This window comes from Ylistrum balloti, unplaced genomic scaffold (genome assembly GCF_031769215.1).
Source record: "Ylistrum balloti isolate Yb309-2 unplaced genomic scaffold, AGI_CSIRO_Ybal_v1 Utg369916, whole genome shotgun sequence".
NCBI lineage: Eukaryota > Metazoa > Mollusca > Bivalvia > Pectinida > Pectinidae > Ylistrum > Ylistrum balloti.
In genome coordinates, this window is record NW_026782036.1 from 1,569,797 (window position 1) to 1,589,129 (window position 19,333).

The window sequence follows — 19,333 nt, forward strand, 5'->3', positions numbered from 1 at the left end:
CTTCTTAAAAATTCAACTAGCTCTCCCATAATATGAAGATAACCTAAATCCAAAAGAGATGGGAAAAGGACTGGCCCTACATCTATGTAACTTCAACAAGTAGTTTATTTTTTGCGAACGATGGGTCAATGGGCCTACTTCAGTGCATGTACATTTTTATAGTCACAATGTCACCGACTGACAGACCGATCATAAATAGAGAGTCATTGTCAAAGCGATGCTGTGACAGGTAGGTCCTATACTTCTATTGCAATAATATCGGTCGCAAACATCTATGATACATCTAAAGTTTCGTACAAAAGGTTCATTCTCATGTATTCCGCGGCAACTTCTGTGATCTGATATGCAAATGAACTCACAAAAATACAAACGTTCACCATCCCGCCATATTTGTCTAAGTAGAGAGTTTCCGAAAGGTTGATCCTTTATAATAGAGTGAACCGTAGTCAATATCGTCCGGAATTGTCTTAATTGCAAGGTACTTTCATAATCTACATGGTAGTGAAAATAAGTATTGTTATGATAAATTCTATTGACGTTGGACTATTGATGATGTAATGCAGATAGGACATACTTTTGATTAGAAATTTTGTTCGTAACAAAAGTAGGAAAATCAATAGAAGGGAGACAACCATTACAAAAATCAGAATGAAATCGTAGTAAGGATACATGTATAATGATTTAAAATGTATGGTACTGACTTAAAAAATTAAACCGTGGAAAATACTAGTCAAAATTTTGTTACAATATACGTAATACGAAACACAGATTTAAAAAAATGTGTATGTATTGTTTCACCTTTTATGTTTTTATTTCTTTTTTCATCAATTATGATTCTTGAACTTGATCAGTGTTTTTATTCATTTCCAATCATCACTGAATAAATAAATCTTAATGTACAGAAAAAGGCGATACCACATAAACATTGAAATTCTGCTGTTAAACGATCTATGAATTATGAAAAAATAAAAACAAAAAATGGAATGTGACTTGTGATAACTGAATGCAGCATAGTTGCATTATGACGTCTTGAAATATAATTTAATCTTTTGAGTAGTGTCTGACACACTTTGCCACTTAATTGAACACCATGTATACCTAGTGGTATATATTTCAACAATGAGTTCTGAAGACTTGTGGATTGACTAACATTTCAATACATGGGCTATGTCATAAAATAAGTCCTTTCACCATTAGATGTACCTACCATGACTATTGGGACTAGTCGTTTTCAGAACACGGAACAATGGAGGCGTGTAACCATCTGATTCGACATAATTAAGACCAGCAACGAATTGGAAAACTTAATCAAATTATATCCAAAGACTAATTAGAAGACAAATTATGAGTCATCTACATCTGTATGTTTTCTACATATCGTCAATACACTGTAAATCATTAGCGGTTTCATTTTCTCTTAATACCACCCCATGTGGTCTCTTCGTTGGACTCTTTACAAATTATCGATTAAAGCATTACACTGTAGTTTTTACACACGCCCTAAGTTTTTACTTATTTTGTGTTTTAGAACTACTGCACGGAGTTGCAGAAACTGTTATGTAGGATATTGCAGAATATTAAGGCGTATTCATAAATTTTGAAAAAGGCAAGAAAGGGTTTTAATCATACATGGATGATCGAGGTTAGACAAATATTACGATAAAAATAATACATTTGACATGGGAAACAAATATATTGTTGTTTACGTTATAATGGCGACCATAAGGAGCATGCGCTTCTTTTATTCAGTCTTATATACATAATATGTACACCAAGCTGGTTAAATCAGAGACACATATAACATATATATGTCTCTGGCTAAACGCAGCTTTCAATCAGCGAGATTAAAAGTGAATCACTTTACCAGCTTTCTTTGACATGCGCACTAGACATGTTGTTATTATCGAGTATTTGTGTATTGATAACATTGAGGTTAGGTTTTTGTTGACGTGTACCCATGTCCAAATAACACTTGCCAATCTATAACGATACACACAGATATCCATAACCCCTGACAACCCTTATCTCACTACCCACTTTCTAATTTCTGACCACCCGAATAATAAAAGACAACGTTTATTTAATTTTCATAATTCATGCGAACAAAGAGGACATTATATGCAGCGATGAGGTAAATCCGACGGTGTAACATTTAAATTGGTGTGTGACAGGTACGGAGCCGACGTAGACTCTTAAACCGTTGTTGTACAGGTGAGATCTGATTTTGCAATGAACACGATTACAAAAGTAACTTGGGGCGTTGACGACAGAAATTTCGAGTAACTACAACTTCGAATAATGAAAACGGTAAGTTTTTTGCTTTATTACTTCTTAAAAAATCAAGTTGAAAGGTAAAATTCTTATTTCTAAAGGTCTAGGAATAATTCCAAATGTTTTGTGTAGTTTGATTTGATTCCCAATTTTTGACACGACGTCCTGGTAACGTTTGTTTCAATTGACGTGATTTGCTTTATTCTAAATTCGTTTGTTGCGTTACTTTTAAATGTCTGGTTTTCTCAAGATTTACCTTGTTCAGGTAACATTACGTTATTAAAGGTATCACGGTTGTAAATAGTCATAGTCTACACCGTTCTGTTTGAATTTATCATTGGTAAAGTGGAGGAGGGGAGGGGAAAGGGGGATTGGTGTTATTTACACCAGTTGCACTCGAAAAGGATATTTTGGCCAACATACAATGCACAAATAAATTTGAAATTGAGATAAAGCGTACTTAATGTAAATTACTTAATGGAGCAAGACTAGTCACCTTAAGGAGATTGATGTGGTTTTAAAAACACGTTTGTCTCTCCGTCCTCCAGTAACCAAAAAACGTCAGGACAAGATGGGGTCCGGAAAGTCTAAGGTCAAAGTCAAAGACAGGCCTGCTACACCGGACTATGTAAGTAATTTCAGTGTAAATACAAAACCAAGGAAACTGTTTTATATAGTCGTTTTATATTTGTAAGTTTTGTAAATTTGGGGAAATCGTTAACAGAATACTTACGTATATTGCTGTTGGTTGATATTGTGTTACATGTATTTATTTGCTGCCTCTCGTTTCCTGTTCTGTTAGAAAAAGGTTCCGTCCATCCTGAACGAGTATCCTCCTCCTAGTGTTCCAACCTCACACCGGAGGGATGTCGTCAAACCCGAACGTCTCAAGAAAGTTTCCAGGGCAGCGTTAATGGTTAGTGTCGATATGTCAAAATTACAAGGCAAATGCAGATGTTCAATAAAAGTGAGGAATTTGAAAGCAAATACTTATGTGATTGAGAGGTTTGTATGTCCATTTGTAGGTACCAGTAGACTCGATGGCAGAGAGTTATGACGAGTTCCTGAGACAGCTGACTCGGGCGGCACAGGATGACGTAGAGAAGGTTTGGTCTATCTACATCTGGCTTGGGAGTATGACGTCAGAGCTTGTCTCAAGTCAAGGGTCCTCAAACACACCCATGGGATACCTCAGAATGGTCAATGACAGAAAAGGGGACATAACAACATTCTTCACTCTTCTTTGTCGGTATGACAGTTTTCCTTCCAAAAAAGTAATTATCAGTGAAATCTTAAATGAATTTAATTTAAAAATTAAATTGATCATGCCAAGTGCATTTTTCTGTTATTGAAAGACGATATGCGTCGTTGAAATTTCATTTCGAAATTAACACTTGTACTCTAAACAATTTTTTCTCAAAACATTGACATCGTCTCCGACAGCCATTGCGGTATACCGTGTGTGATGATTCAAGGAGTGACTCGAGCAGAAGCAGTCGGGCAGATAGATGCGAACATTACAGACGATATGAAAGATAAATGGGCTGCTGTGTTTCTGCAGGGCAGCTGGAGGTTTATTCATGTTACCAGAGCCAGGGATCCGAGTGTTAAGGTCAGCTCAAATCACTAATACAAAGTGTTTTATATTTGTGATGTTGATAAGTGTCTTCATTGTCAACCTCACGTGAAAGCTACATATAAAATGGCCTGAACTTTAAAGGTATTTCAAATCAGTACTATTACGTAATATGTCAAAAAAAGTGGCAAGACACTCTAAAGACATTTGTATCATTTGCCTAGCATTATAAAGTATGTTTGATGACTTAATTATTGAAATTCCATATGGCTTGTAGGTGAAAAACCACTTCTTTTTAACGGAACCGGATGAATTCATCTTTACGTGTTTACCAGATCTTCCCGAATGGCAACTACTCCCAAAATCATTAACCGCCACCGAGTTTCTCAATCAACCGTTTTGTTCTCCGGAAATGCTCAGCAATGGTATTCGTATTGTGAACCCCAAAACGGGCCGAATTCGTAGTAAATCTGGTAAAGTATTAATAGAAATCTCCTCCCCACGACAGATAGGACAGAATCTAGCAGTGAGTTTTTTCTTAAGAGGGCTAAGGGTGATAGAAGCCGAGTCATGTGATGAAGGGTTTGCAGGAGTCAAAAGCAACAACGACCACGATGATTGTAACGACGATGACGAGCTAGGCGTCAGTCCATCGCTTGCAACACAGTTTCCACCGTTGTTAGAACGATATGTTTATCAGACTACTAAGAACAACCATGTGTTTTTTGATATCGTCCTTCCAGTTCCGGGTATCTACCAATTTGATGTTCATGGGGACCTGCTGGACAATGTGGACGACTTTGCTGACATGCCTGTGATGTGTCAGTTTAAGCTGATATCTGGGAATGCTCCGTTTCCGGGACAGCTCGACCCCCTCCCACTCGCTCCTTCACTTGGTTGGGGACCAACGCCATACCTTTCAAAGCTTGGTATGAAAACAGTTAGTCATAAGGGAGGCCATATCTATGTCATCCCAGAGGATGTTGTTACCGTCAAGTTCGAAACAATGGACGACTATCACTTCAAAGTGGAACTCCATCATGATCTTGTTACCAGGGACCATTTGGAGGATCACGTGAGCCACCAAACTGAAAATGGCATTCTTTATGTAAGTTTGTCTGTTCCCGAGGAAGGACAATATGCCCTACTTGTATTTGCCAAAAGAGACGAAGGTTCCCTGGAGGATTATGAGAATGTGTGTAATTACCTGGTTATCTGTAGCAGACAGGCATCCACCGAGACTGAGGTTGGTATTTCAATCCTGTTCCAAGTTAAGGAGGATGGACAATGGAAGTTTTGTGCTGTTTTTCATTTTCTTTCTGATGCCCATAAATGACTAAGATAAAAATACATAAAAACTTCTATTTATACTTTGTATGCCAATCACTGGCTGGAGTATTCGGTAATCCGTAAGTGCACATCGTGTTTAAGATAACTATCTTAGTCTATTAATTCGGTACTGGATATGTCAGTTCTTCCTTTTAATATAAAACAACAACATGTCAACAAAACCATGATTCATACTAAAATTAAATGAAACCATAAACAAAAGAAAGATTTAAATGGAGACTCATAGAAAATTGCAATGTGAATAAGACCAGGTGTTCCGATAGAGTAAGCGTCTTCTGCTTCTTGGTTAATCCAAGTAAGTAATGTCATGTGTCCAATTGTGAACACAGCAACAAACACAAAAAAGTAAGCTTTTTGAAGTTTGACAATATTGTCATTAACAGTAATCCCAACGTTACTCATGTAAAAGTGTTATTTTTTTCCACGGTGGAATAAAATCCTTTTCATTCAAAATGCTTCCTGTTTGGTAAAAACCTGGAAATTTGAACCTATATAAAAAGGTATTTACTTTTCTGATAGACCACAAATAGTACAAAATGAAAAGTTAGATTATATCACCAAACCAAGTTCAATTTTAAATACAAACACTCATTGTGCCATTGACGATATTTTTCGAGTGGATGAGTCATGAAATCCAAATGATCACAGTTGATGGTATTTTACAGGAATTTTTCCAGTATGCCTTTCTTTGTCATGACTGTCTTGAGAAGGCCAGTGTGCATTTTCTTATGTTCATATGTTGTAGAGATATCCGAAACGAGTGTTGAGGGAGCGACTGGAGCAGCAGACAGAATCAGGAACATATGACGGACTTTGGGCCGCACTGGAAGCTTTCCTGCTTCACAATGTTGAAGACAGGGGTGAAGTTGACAGAGCTAACCAGAAACTTCACTATTTCAAACTCAAGAAAGGTGACTAGCAACACTATCACTTTGATAATATCTCTTCAAGAAGAATTGAATCGGCAAGGATAAGTATACTTAAGCATTGAGTTGCAACAACAGTTTAATTTTCTATTTTCTGTGTCGAAATATTTTAAGTGCTTCACAAATAGATTAAGATTTATAGTGGATAAGAATCATTGGTACCAAGAGTAATGAAACACTTTTGGAAGTATTGGTGTGGAAAGGAAGTCATTTCAAACATTTTATTGTCCATTGTGTACAAGTTTTGTTAATTTGTATACACTGATATGTCAAAGTTCAGTTCAATTGAACTGTTTTCTCGTTAACGAGCATGTCATATTTTTGTTCTAGAACTTAATGCAGTATTGGCATGGCTTATTACAATAAATAGCACTGATAACTCTGGCAGTCTCCTATCTAACTTTTATTAAGTAGAGTTAACTAAACTTTATGTAACTATCAGGGAGTTATAGTCGTAGCCAGTCAGCTGCATAACTTCTTAAACATAAAACATTCTATAAACGTCTTTTTGCCATGACGATTAAGAAAATGCAGCCTCAAACACTGGAACACCTTTATCGCAAACCTTTTCTTTTCCGACTCCGGTTGTCGCCCGAACCCTTTTGGGGAGACACTGAGAGGGGAAAGTTTTGATAGTTGAGTAAAACAAAGTGTCTTGTGACATTGCGAAACGTGATTACACGTGACCACGCATGCGAAACGAATCCATCTCCACAATAATCTATGGACAACAATAAAAAAAAAGGTAATCGAACGACAAAGATTAAATGCAACCATAAAATACCAACTCGTGAACAGAATCATAATTCAAACTCAAGTTTAAAAAAAAATGGACAAAATATGAACAAAAGAAAATTTACACTCAGAGGAAATAAGATTAGGTGATAAAGGACTCAGAACATTGTCTCATATTGTGATAATGAAAAAACCTTCAGAAATGCGAGCACCTATATGATGACTTGTTTTTCCCTTGCACTAGGCCTATTGGACACGTTGAAAAGACGAAACCTGTTCGTCCTTAAAGAAAGCATATGGCAGGCCAGAAATTCTAAATTCGAGTCGGAACTACAACCAGAAATACAGCGGGCAGAAGATTATCTTTGTCGACTTCAAAGGCTTGCCGGATACCTTCATCCTATTGAAAAGCTTGAATCAAAGGTTATCTCCGAGATTCGGAGTTACAGGAGCCCGAAACCTGTCATACAGGATGTCCTCATAGCGGTCTACTTGATGTTTGGGGAACCGAGAGAGTATTTACAGGTAGCAAAGTAATAGCATCAGTAATACTACTGTCAAAAATAGTTTTCGTATGTTTTTTTTGTTGATTTCTTTGAATTAATTTGTTCAAAATTGTTGAAAAACGTTTAAAATTGAGTTAAAGTTTCAGTGTACGGGTGGATTTAATGAATACAACGTAACCATGAAAGGTTTCCAGGAAAACACGATTTCACAATAAATGTTTTATAATATTCACACTTTAAAATTCACAAATTAAATAAGTGGACATGTCAGGGGACGCATTATATAAAGCCTGTATATATATTTCCGTGTGTGTCCTACATTGTCTTGAACAGGAGTGGGGATACATCCAAGTCCTAATGGCCCAAAGTGGCAAGGACAGTCTGCAGAAGAAAATAGCAAGCTTAGACCCAGATGACGTCACCATGGAGAGTGTGAAAGACGCAGAGAATGTCCTTAAACCCTATGATCTCCGTGCTGTAAGAGAGGCTAGCCCAGGTACCGCGGCTCTGTACGTCTGGGTAAGTGATACTAGATCAATGGCCATTTTAAATTCTAAACTTCATTTGTCGCTATAAACTTAACATAACATTTCATTCATGTTTGCAAATAACTGCTTTCAAAATATTTCTTCCTTGTTACGGAAAACCATTGCTTATTTTATACAATTATCGACATTTCCTTATTTGCTATACTCTACAAACTAGTGTGTATACAATTTAGTGATGGAAATTACAGATATTTATTCTTTAGATGTGATATGACGTCATACTTATACTTTACAAAACGTTTGATAACATGATAGGTATATGATTAACTAGGTAGAGTTAGTTTTGTAAGTAGAGATCTTAAGGAAAGCATTCAAGGTATATAGTTCGATCTCTAGCCGAGCAGTTTGTATTTCTCAGGAAGCTGAGATGAAACCATCACGTGTCGTCCTTGAGCACGACAGTTTATTGCAATTGTTGTATATAGCATGAGAGGAGCACCTTTATTATGGTGTTCAGTAAAGTAATCACCGGGTGAAATGACCAAAACTGTTCGCAGAGCGATAATAATACAAAAAACTGTCATAGGTCATGGTTATAAAATGACAGATTGATGGGAATTATGGTAAAGAGTAACGAAAAAAATCATAAATCTTTGGTAAGACTTAAACAATATATATGTATATAACATAGACTAACAGCGATTTAAGAATAATACCTGTTGTATTGTTGTACTCGGGAAAAAATAGGTCGTTTAATCAACGAAAATAAACCAAAGAAATTGCTTGTTATAGGTACAAAATATTTGTAAGGAGAAAAGGGAACCTACCCCACGGGAATCAACCACAAAAGACAGCACTAACACCAGAAAGAGTCTTGATACATTCCGTAAAGCTGTGATTCCCATGGAGAATTCGCATCTGAAACGAATGAGACGAGAACATCTTCCCAACGTGGCTGGAGGACGGGCGTAATTATACTTAAAAGACTGATGATTTAACAGCTATAAATGGAAATAGTTTGTACACAATAAATACCCATATTGATAGTTATCTATCAATATATTTCGAAAAACAAAATTTCCATAGAAATGATAATCCCAAATATGTTGCAGAAATTTTCTTTCTATCTTGTCAGCTTTCCATTATACTATATTACGATTTGTAATATAACATGTGTATCAAAACAGTTTGCAAATTGATATAGAATATGACATGGATATCTTCACATATACTAGCAATGTATCAACATTTGTGATGATGAGGTCAATAAAACCTACTGTATATTTACTACAACAACTGCCACTGATTTATCACGTGATATATACCATTTCCCAAGTATTGCAATGTTCTTAGCAGTGCTGTTCAGTATGTTGGACCTTACGTTTTCGCAGCGATATGTACCATAATGTTTATCCTCATTTTGTTTTATAACTTTCCTATTCATATTAATGTTATTTTTGAGAGCTATGAATTCTTGATTTCTTTCTATAAAAAAACATTAAAAATAACAAGGTATTGGTGCTTCAAGGGTATTTTTGTTTGGATTAATTGTATTTGCTACAAAAGCGAATAGAAATCAGTGATGCATGCTTGAGGAGATATAAATATTACCCTAATGTCTCTGTTTTAGTAAAAAATGATATTACATGCCGATACATTATCTGATTGTACAGTAGATATTCTATACATGTTTATAACCGATCATTAAATATTAAATTGTGATTTGTTTCTTGTCGTTTTAATGACAGATTATTGTTGAAAAATGTTTAAAAAACAAATAGAGATAACTTTCAATCGAAGATATCGGTAATAAAGAACCTTAAAGTCTATTAGTTCATTCTTGTTACTCTTTTCTTTTTGGTGACTATTACAGTGCCAGATAAACGATTGTGAAGCCAAGGATGTGATTGAACACCTTTATAAATTCTGTCGGAATAACGTACCAAAACTGACGAGATATTGGTTAATCTCCTTTCAGATCTCTTGAGGTTATCTAGTTGTTTTTCATCACGACTTGAAGCATTTCTGAATGACATATATTGACTTCAAATGCATATAGTTTCTGTATCGAATCTGATCTGACTTAGCCCTTTACATGTTGACGCTGTGGTACGTTGTGTGTGTGCGGTTGTGGTGTGTGTGAATATGTGTGTGTGAGTAAGGCTTTGTGTGTATGGATAAGTGGTGATGTGTGTGTTTATGTGGTGGTGGTGGTGGTGTGCGTTGGTATATGTGTGTGTGAAGTTGGTTATGTGTGTAGTGGTATGTGATGGTGGTGGTGGTGTTGTGTGTGTTGTTTTAAATTTCTAAAGGTTACATTTTCGCTGTACATGGTATAAAAAAGAAACTGATAAACTTCAGATTAACATGTCACCGAATATTAAGTACAAGCAACACATTTTGTAAAGATATGTAAACCTATCTGTCAAGGAACAGCTGCAGTAGGAATGGAGTATCTATTCAATGGATGAATTAACATTAATTACATGTGTCTCGTTAATGAAAAATAAATAAGAAAAAGTAATTCATTTTTAACTAGACGAAAATAATCATACTGAGAGTAACTATCAAAGAAATATCTGTCAGAGGGTAATCTTTCATCTCTTCCTTAGCACGGTGTAGTGTTAGACTAGGATAGTAACAACTGATCGATCTATCAATGAGCTGGATTCTGCACCTCTTAAGACAAACACTTATACTTCCTAGGTTTCGTTTTAGTAAACATTCCTTTTGGAAAACGATGGTTTTCAATCCTGTCAGTAAAGGTGTCCTTGAGATTTAATTTCATATTGATTGAACGCTTATGAATTTCAAACGCATATATCTTTTGTTACCCACCTGTAAATTGAAATCCAGTACAACGAAAAAATATGTTACCATTGGAATGTGATCAAACGGCGTTATACGTTATAGAGGTGGATTGGTACGACTTGATGTAACATTATACGCAAAATATAGTCGCGCTTGAGTGATTATACAATGGTACCACACTCTACATTACATATCAAGATATTTAATGAAGTTAAGTATCCTGCATTACGTATTGTACATGTAACACATACTCTATGTAAGTCGGTCTCATATATGGCAGCGATACCGATCAAACATTGATACACTGTTGATAGATCAGAAGTATGTTATCGTGTGGATATAACAGTTGCCTGTCATAGTTGTAGATTCTCTAAAGTTTTGAAGGTGAAATATCAGTAAAATAATTCACTACTATTAACACTGGACCACTTTTTGCTTACATGCAGCCTATATTTACCGATATCGAATCAGTTCATTTCTAATTTTAAGTATGTGGACATATTTTTTATACCAAAGGTTTCCTCATATATACAACAAACAAGCACATGAACTAATTTGTCATTGATTTGTTTCTAGTTTATTTTTCCTTCGCGCAGTAGCTTTTCGTTGTCCATGGCCTTTTCAAAATTCCCCCTCTACCTTTAGATATACTGTCAATCCACATATTAGGGCATTAGAGAGGAATATTTTACACAATGAGGTTTTTATGACGCACCTGTTCAATTTGGTATAAATCTGTCTCGAATTACGCATCCAGTTATATACACTGGTAGTGCTAAACGGAAATCTATTGATATAAATGTGGGTACTTGTGATGTATCAAACTTTATCTTAGACAGGACTCATCATAGATATATCAACGAAAAGTCCACAAAAACGCTGATGTGTTTCAACATTGTAAAGGCTGAGTTTAATCAATTATGAACAGTACTGTTCCTTTTGTTTCAAATCACAAAGGGGATTGCGATATTAATATCAATAATTCGATAATATACTAACGCATCAGGAAATGTTTTACTGTTTTAACTGATATAAATCTAAAAATTCTTTAACTTCTTATAAAACTGTTTATAAAACTTTTGCGAAATACATTTTTTTTATATAAATTGATTCCCTCAATACCATATAATGATAAATGTTTGCATTCATACAGGTCACTAAAATATGAAGCTGCACATAAAACAACAAGGGAGGTTTTAGAGAATTTCACAGCACTGATGAAACTGGCATTGAAATAGTATGGTATCTATGAGATTATTGCCTGTGTAAACACTGAAAACCTTCGCCCGTACAACATACATTTATGTATCTAATATTACAACATGGATACTACCGACATAAGAGATAAGACATCGGTAGACGATTGTAAGTTTTATATTGGCCGCGGTTGATTATTTCAATAAATATTGTAAACCATTCATCATAGGACATATTTGATTTATGTTTTTTTGAATATTTAAGTCGAGTATGTTTGAATATAATTTGAGCGATTAAATGATAATATTTTGTCCTGTTAAGCTCCATATATCAGGGTTACAGGGTGTATGTAAAACACAGACATATAAATAGTCTATTGTTGGTAATTGTTATTAGTCAGTGAGCGCGTATAATTGATATCGGAAACATCGTACTACTATTGTTACAAGACGATTAAACAGAGCGGCCTAACAACATTCCCAGTGTTCAAATCTTAATTTAACAAAAGTAACGGGATAAAACACCATGGATATGGACACTGACGGAAACAACTGTCCTTAGACAGGGTATGTATATAACACTTGCAGTGAAAGAATGATTGGATGTGACATGAAAAATCCATTTACTGTTACTCATGAATAGATATCCACATGGCAGTTATATTTGGTAATGACTAAAACATGTCAAATCAAAGATAAAATACATATGTTTGATATGGTGTCATTTCGCAAGTTTAAATATCAAATTAAACAAAAAATTCTATTTGTTAACAAAAATGTGTTTTTGACATTATTTTTTGTATAAACCTGCCACAATATTTCTAATAAATCTGCAAAATTAAAAGCGATTTTTCTGTATAATCAGTACAAATATAAAAAAAAAACCCAGAACGAGTGTTAGATGTCGATTTATTACATAGAAGTAAAAATGAATTGACATTGACAGTATTTAATTTAAGAAGAGTGTTCTTTTTGTCTTGCTCTGCTTGTAATTAAACGTATAAAACTCTTTATTATTAATAAGATTGTTGCCACAATTACGTCATTTCCTGTTTATAACAACCCAGAGAATATTCTAGCAGATTGCCAAGTTTTTATCCATAGTTGATATATGAAGAACCACGATATATATAAACCAAGGAATACTGACAATAATAAGAGACATTTAATAAAAAAAACTTTGAAGACAGCGTGTGCTAATAAAATTCTACTCACTGAATACTTTATTAACATTATCAAGCTTATTATTACATGTTTGATATCGATGGAATCGACTTTTACATGCATCAGAATAATACACATTTCGTAAGCTTAAGTTTTTTTTTTTATTTATTTATCACACTATCATGTCATAACGTGTTGCTTTCTAGTTACTAATTACTATTGGGCAGATGACACAACAATAATTCTGCTATCTCATTAGGCTTAAACAATACGCGTGTTCGCACATTTCCATGCCAAGGGGTATATAATGTTTTATCACGTTTTTGTCTTTTTGTTTAGCTTTTGCTATACTGACATTTCGTACCTTGTTATTACGTGTTTGCTTTTTATTTACTTCCAATTTTGTTAATAGATAAAGACATGTGGTTTGTCTTTCCTTTCTCGAACGCCTCAAAACTGCATAATTGTGTTAACTTAGGACAGACAAATATCGCTCCTTGGGTAGAGACAGCGTGAGCGCTATTATTCAAAGGAGGATCTTAACCAGCATGACAGCTTAACCACATAATAATTGGATAAAGCTAATTTTGATATATTTTTCATGGACCATAACTTACGATTCGAAAGTTTGGGGGGAAAATATAGAGAACTTCGGTGTGATCTTGACAGAGTCATCGCTACCCTGGAAATAATAATTTTATCTATGTCTATGTCAAAAATAGGCGAAAACTATATTGATATACGTTAATTTCGATTTTTTCCTTGAATGTCGAGATTGTAGCTGTGCATTTGTATGGTATTTCCCCTATACAAATATAGGCCGTGGACTTTAGCTACATGTTTTGCAAAATTTACCTGCAATGAGAACATTAGATATAAACTCTTTTTGTTCATGTAAAGAAGACACACGTAGAGATGTATGTTGTATTGCGTGTACATAACAGCTGATTAGTGGATATAATTTTATGAAAAAGTGAATATTTCAACAAATTGTCAAGTTAAAATCTAATGTTATGGTAATTAGAAATGTAGTCAATTACATCTGGAAAAGGCGCTTTATATGTACATATCACATATGTGACCAAGTCTTTTATACAGAAACACAGCTGTAATTCGTTATCTCGAACTTATATAACTCGAGTACCGTGTTTAATTCCACCGATGTCGACTAAATTACACATTGAGTGTTCGAACTAATCTAAATACTCGGATAACTCGAAGTTCTCCCACAGTCCCGCTGCCTTTCGAGATAATAGGTTTGACTGTATTTTTTGTATGTAACCAATATTTAAAAAGATATGTATTTACATGCTCTTCTTAGAAATATATGAAATGAGATGATATTGATGGTTTCACTTATAACTGTATGTGTAAGAATTAGTTACAATGATGGATGTGTGAAAGCATGAAAGAAAAAACAATCTGTAATCTTATTAATTGTATCTTAATGTCAAAATGTAACTTTGATTACTTGATAACCATGACAGTGGACGGAAACCAGGTACTTATTTTATACCACTGATATTTTATGTAATTAAAATAAATAAAGTGGTCTAGATATTGAATAACAACATGTGTAACCGACTTTAAGATAACAGAGCATTTTGATAGCTTAATAATGTACCCTGAGATAAAGTACTACTTATGAAAATGTGTGATACCATCATTAAAAGGTCGAGGACTCCCGAGGTCAAGTTACTGTGTATAAAGGGCCTGCTTTGATCAATGACCTGATACGTTTATATTTGTGATATGTTTTTGTCGTTGATTTACTCAAATACATAAAGGCTTATTGAGCGACTCTTTTGATTCAGTATGTACATTATTCTTTCTTTGGGTGGCATTCTCGAGTAATGTTGATGTCCGCACAGCAAATGATTGTAGCCAGGGCGAATCGCCAAGTCGATTAAACAGACGTATGTGCACTCTTGTATTAGCAATCCTGGAGTAAGTAACAGTTAATGTACATTATACGTCTCTGGCCTTTGTAGGAGCAAGTGACACATTACATAATGTTTTCCTTGATCAAATGATAGATGTTTATAGGATTAAGTAGAAATGTGATGCAGTTTTATTTATTATTCGACACATATAGTGTTGCCATTACTTAACCCTATTGAATGACTATCAACTCATGTCTTGTGCATAATTCATTCAAATGATATCCCCCTTCTTCTTCTTCTTCTTAAAGAAAATCGATGACTTTCTACATTAACTATTTCACATACAAAATTCGTTGGCTGTATTATCGATGACAAATCAGAATGCTTACCTTTCGAGAACGCCGTTTTTTCCATCTCTTGGTCTTCATGTGAATATTACTTTTGTTCATATTTTGTCCTTATTTCATCGATTTTGAGATTGATTTTAAATTTTACATGTTCATTTCCATATATTTGTATCATATGACAAAATTGGGAATTGGGCAACAGGAAATGCCTATGCCTTAGAACACATACATTTCAAACACTAATAGAGTTATCATATAGTCTTAGAAATATCATCCTCGATACTCCAGGGTAGTATTTTGAACATATATATGTATAGATATAATCAGAATACTAGGTAAATAAATCATTATGCATACATATATCCATGATCATGAAATATGATGACATCTAACACTTTTACAGATCTACCATAACATGAGAGCTACACCATAGTAGGACATATATGCCTTATAATTAGTAAGAGTTAATTGATATTATGATACGAATTAGCCACTCATCACCACTTCCACTTAAGATATCATAACTCCACGAAGGAATTATGTTGAGGGGCTATCTCATACAAATATGTATACAGACATGTGTTTATAACGTGGCAATGAATCATACGGGTTATTGTTTTCTTTACCTCTTTGTTTATTCAAGACTAAAAAGAAAATAGTAATTGACCCAGACTTTGATTGGTACTAAATACTTGACTCAGATGACATAGAGATGTAGGATATTAATAACTACTAATTTTAAACACTGCTTTACAAGTCAGGTCTCAGGTGCTTAAAACTTAAACCATTTAAACCAATGGTAAGTGAAATAAGATCAAGTATGCATGAAACAGAAAAAAGGGAGGAGTTTAAAAAATTTCACGACTTTAGATTTATTGAATGTCAATCTGGCTTTGAAAGTTTCTTATTCACTGGCAACAATCTTTTATACCGAAAGTTAACTCTACCCAACCTTTGGACAACTTAGGCCTGGTAGCCATTATTTTCGTTTAAAAATCTCGAAATAGATCGTTTGATCGAATTTCATAAAAACGATATCTCCGATAGTAGGAAAAAAATGGCAACATCTTACCAGTATCCCAAACCTTTCATTAAAAAAACATAATGTGAAAAAGTGTATTGAAACCTGATTTAATGCAGTTTTCGTGAACAGATGTATATTACTTTTCAGATGTTCATTTTCGGAGAAGAGCTCCTTACCTATGAACTTGGTGAAAGGCGCTGCTTTTAGTATGAGATGAGTTGATTTGTAAATCAACTTATAATAATGGGTAGCGGACAGACAAAGAAAGAAAAGGAGCCTATTGAGGCTGAGGTGGAAGAGGTGAAGCCGATAAATCCAGCCATTCTCAAACTGACCATGAAGGTATAACGACATTTTATACATATAAATACACATAAATAAAATAAAAACCTCCAGCCTATCACTGACCATTTTAAGGATGATAGTATGAGTACGATACTTCATTGCCATTCAATTGCAGGCTGGTGTTCATTCACGATATTGTACTAGGCACACATTCATTGAAATTCAATTTTCACAAATGATATGTGCAAAGACGAAACCCTTTGATACCTTGACATCAGAGAGACAATTCATTCGAAAAAATGATTAAATATCCTTTGCCATAGTTAATAAACTGTGCAATGACTGATATAAATCTAGAGTATTTTCTGTAAAGGAATTGATTTAAATATCTGAGATTTGTTTAAGATATTATGTAGGCGACGAAATCATCATTATCAAGCTATCACAGAGAATTGGTTCTATACAGTATTTCTCTTCCCCAATACAATATTAGAGTGCGTAACATGATTTTTCAGACTGTGGATCGATTCAAACGTATCCGGCTAATTGAGAAAGCAGTGCAGGCAGACATGAGCAAGTTCCCACCCGTACAGCCGACTAAGATTCGGAAAAAAGACATTTTTTCTCCTCGCAAAATGCAGTCTGTTTACAAACGTGTATTTTCAGTAAGTATATTTAGTGGTCATCTATGATGCATTTTCTAAAATATTAATATAAGTTGTCACCATTCATAATATCATCTAAACGCGACAGAATATCTCAGAGATCCTAACAGCAAATAGAAATTAGTCTAGGGTAGTGAAAACTGACTAATATTCCCTTATTTAGTGTGTCCTTATATATAAATGCACAATTATAAATCCGAAGCAAGAGACATTTGGTTAAATCAGGATCAACTTTTTGTTTTCAGGTAAGCAAGGACGATTTGATGAGCTATGGCAAATTGATTGAACACCTGACAGGCAAGGCAGGGAATGCTGTGGAGTCCGTGTGGGCAATCTACCTTTGGCTGGTCAATATGGATCCTTCCAGTCCTGATCTGCGTGGAACATCCAGTACTGACACCCCACATAAGGACCTCAACGACGTCATATCTGGCAAATTGGATGTTCAACTTTTGTTTAATATGATATGCAAGTAAGTGTCTCCTTAGATAGACCGGAGTTAGAAAGTCAGTTATTAATGTAATATCTAAACAGTGTTTTACATAGCTGTTTAAACAACTTAAATTATCTTAATTTAATTTAATATTTGATATAGTGAACATATAATTCCATCCAATTGTCACATTCTTCACCAGTACGAACTTTTGTTTTTAATAACGCAATCACTGCTGACACAAAGTCCCCGAAACATCTTTTAAACTGTATGGACTCTTTCAACAATCAACAGAAATATATACATGTCCAAAAATGATTTAGATGAAGAAAAGTATTATCGCGCCTTGATTTCTAATTCTTGTGGGAATATACCATGGTCGTGGTCGATTAATCTCACGATATATAAGACATCAACATTAATCTGAAAAAAGAAATTGATAGACTTCGTAAAGTGTCCGACCTGTTTAGATAAATTGAAATAAAAGCATGTCAGTCACAAAAAGGGGCACAGTCAGATCCCAAAGATATGTCAGTAGGCTTTTGGAAGATCTTACCATCCAACTCGACAAAGATGTTGCCATCTGGAAAGTCTTCAGTACAGTTTTAATCATAAATTCGAATTTAGAATCGGGTATGTTGGTGTACAGAGAAGAGAAATGAAATGTTTTTAAGAGGATATTTCAGAAAAGGGGTAATGAAGATAATTCATAAGCTGTTTATTGAGTTTTTTAAAATCCCAATATTATTGATTTAACTTCTTCAGTAAAATTTACTTCAAATATTCATTTTTTTTTACTATTTTGAAATGTGATATATTTAAAAACATTGGTTAGACATTGTTTACCGTTACGTTACGATGGCTGCAAAATATAGGTTTCTGTTGATTTTTAATAAATCTTTCATTTTTGATAATTCACCTTCAAAATGGATACGTTTGCGTACTGAGAAATGGCGTATGATGAATGATGGTAGGGAATAGAGTGTCATGAACGAAATGAAATGTGCATAGCCCAGAAATGTTATTATGCTCTTGTCTGTGTATATCCTCCCCTCCACCCTCACGGTATTTAATTTTTTTTCTAATGTTTTACTGAAAAAGTGAAAGGCAATGCAAACATGCATGTCTATGTACTGTTTTTGTTTGTTTGATTATTTTGTTTTTCTTCTCAGAAAAATTAATCAACCATGCATGGTTGCGGAGGGATTTACGAAAACGGACCGATTTGTCCCCAGGTCTCTACAGAGCGAGGCTAAATCTTCTGCGGACCACTGGAATTATGTGCACTTAGAGGGTGAATGGAGATTTGTGCATCCTGGGCTTGGAGTCACGGCCCCCAAAAAGGTATCTTTCAATTTCGTAAACGCTGTGTTCGCCTTCTCGCTTCACACTTAATAAGGTATATCATTTAGAATGGATAAACGATCTATAACCAAATTATACCCCCAAAGACATTGTGACACCATAACAGATTATGAATTCATACTAAGGTTTAAAGAAATGTCAAAATGAAGTATATATTAACATAGATTTCTACATTTTTTAACAGAATAGGAGCTTCTTCTTTCTGACGGATCCGTCTGAATTCATTCGCTTTTCCTTTCCCTCTGAAACTCGCTGGCAACTTTCCGAAGACCCTATATTCTGGAAAGATTTCTCTGAATCAGCGCTCT

The 19,333-nt window shown here is 34.6% G+C and overlaps 1 protein-coding gene across 1 annotated transcript; it reads left to right on the forward strand.

The window, feature by feature from the left end:
• The first annotated feature begins 2,842 nt into the window (after positions 1 to 2,842).
• On the forward strand, positions 2,843 to 8,750 carry LOC132546865 (lim and transglutaminase domain protein ltd-1-like). Its single transcript, XM_060210592.1, has 9 exons — positions 2,843 to 2,899; positions 3,074 to 3,187; positions 3,297 to 3,520; positions 3,715 to 3,883; positions 4,125 to 5,093; positions 5,943 to 6,108; positions 7,103 to 7,383; positions 7,698 to 7,884; positions 8,644 to 8,750. Exons 1-9 carry the CDS (start codon positions 2,843 to 2,845, stop codon positions 8,748 to 8,750), a joined length of 2,274 nt encoding a protein of 757 aa, XP_060066575.1.
• Positions 8,751 to 19,333: the final 10,583 nt, after the last annotated feature.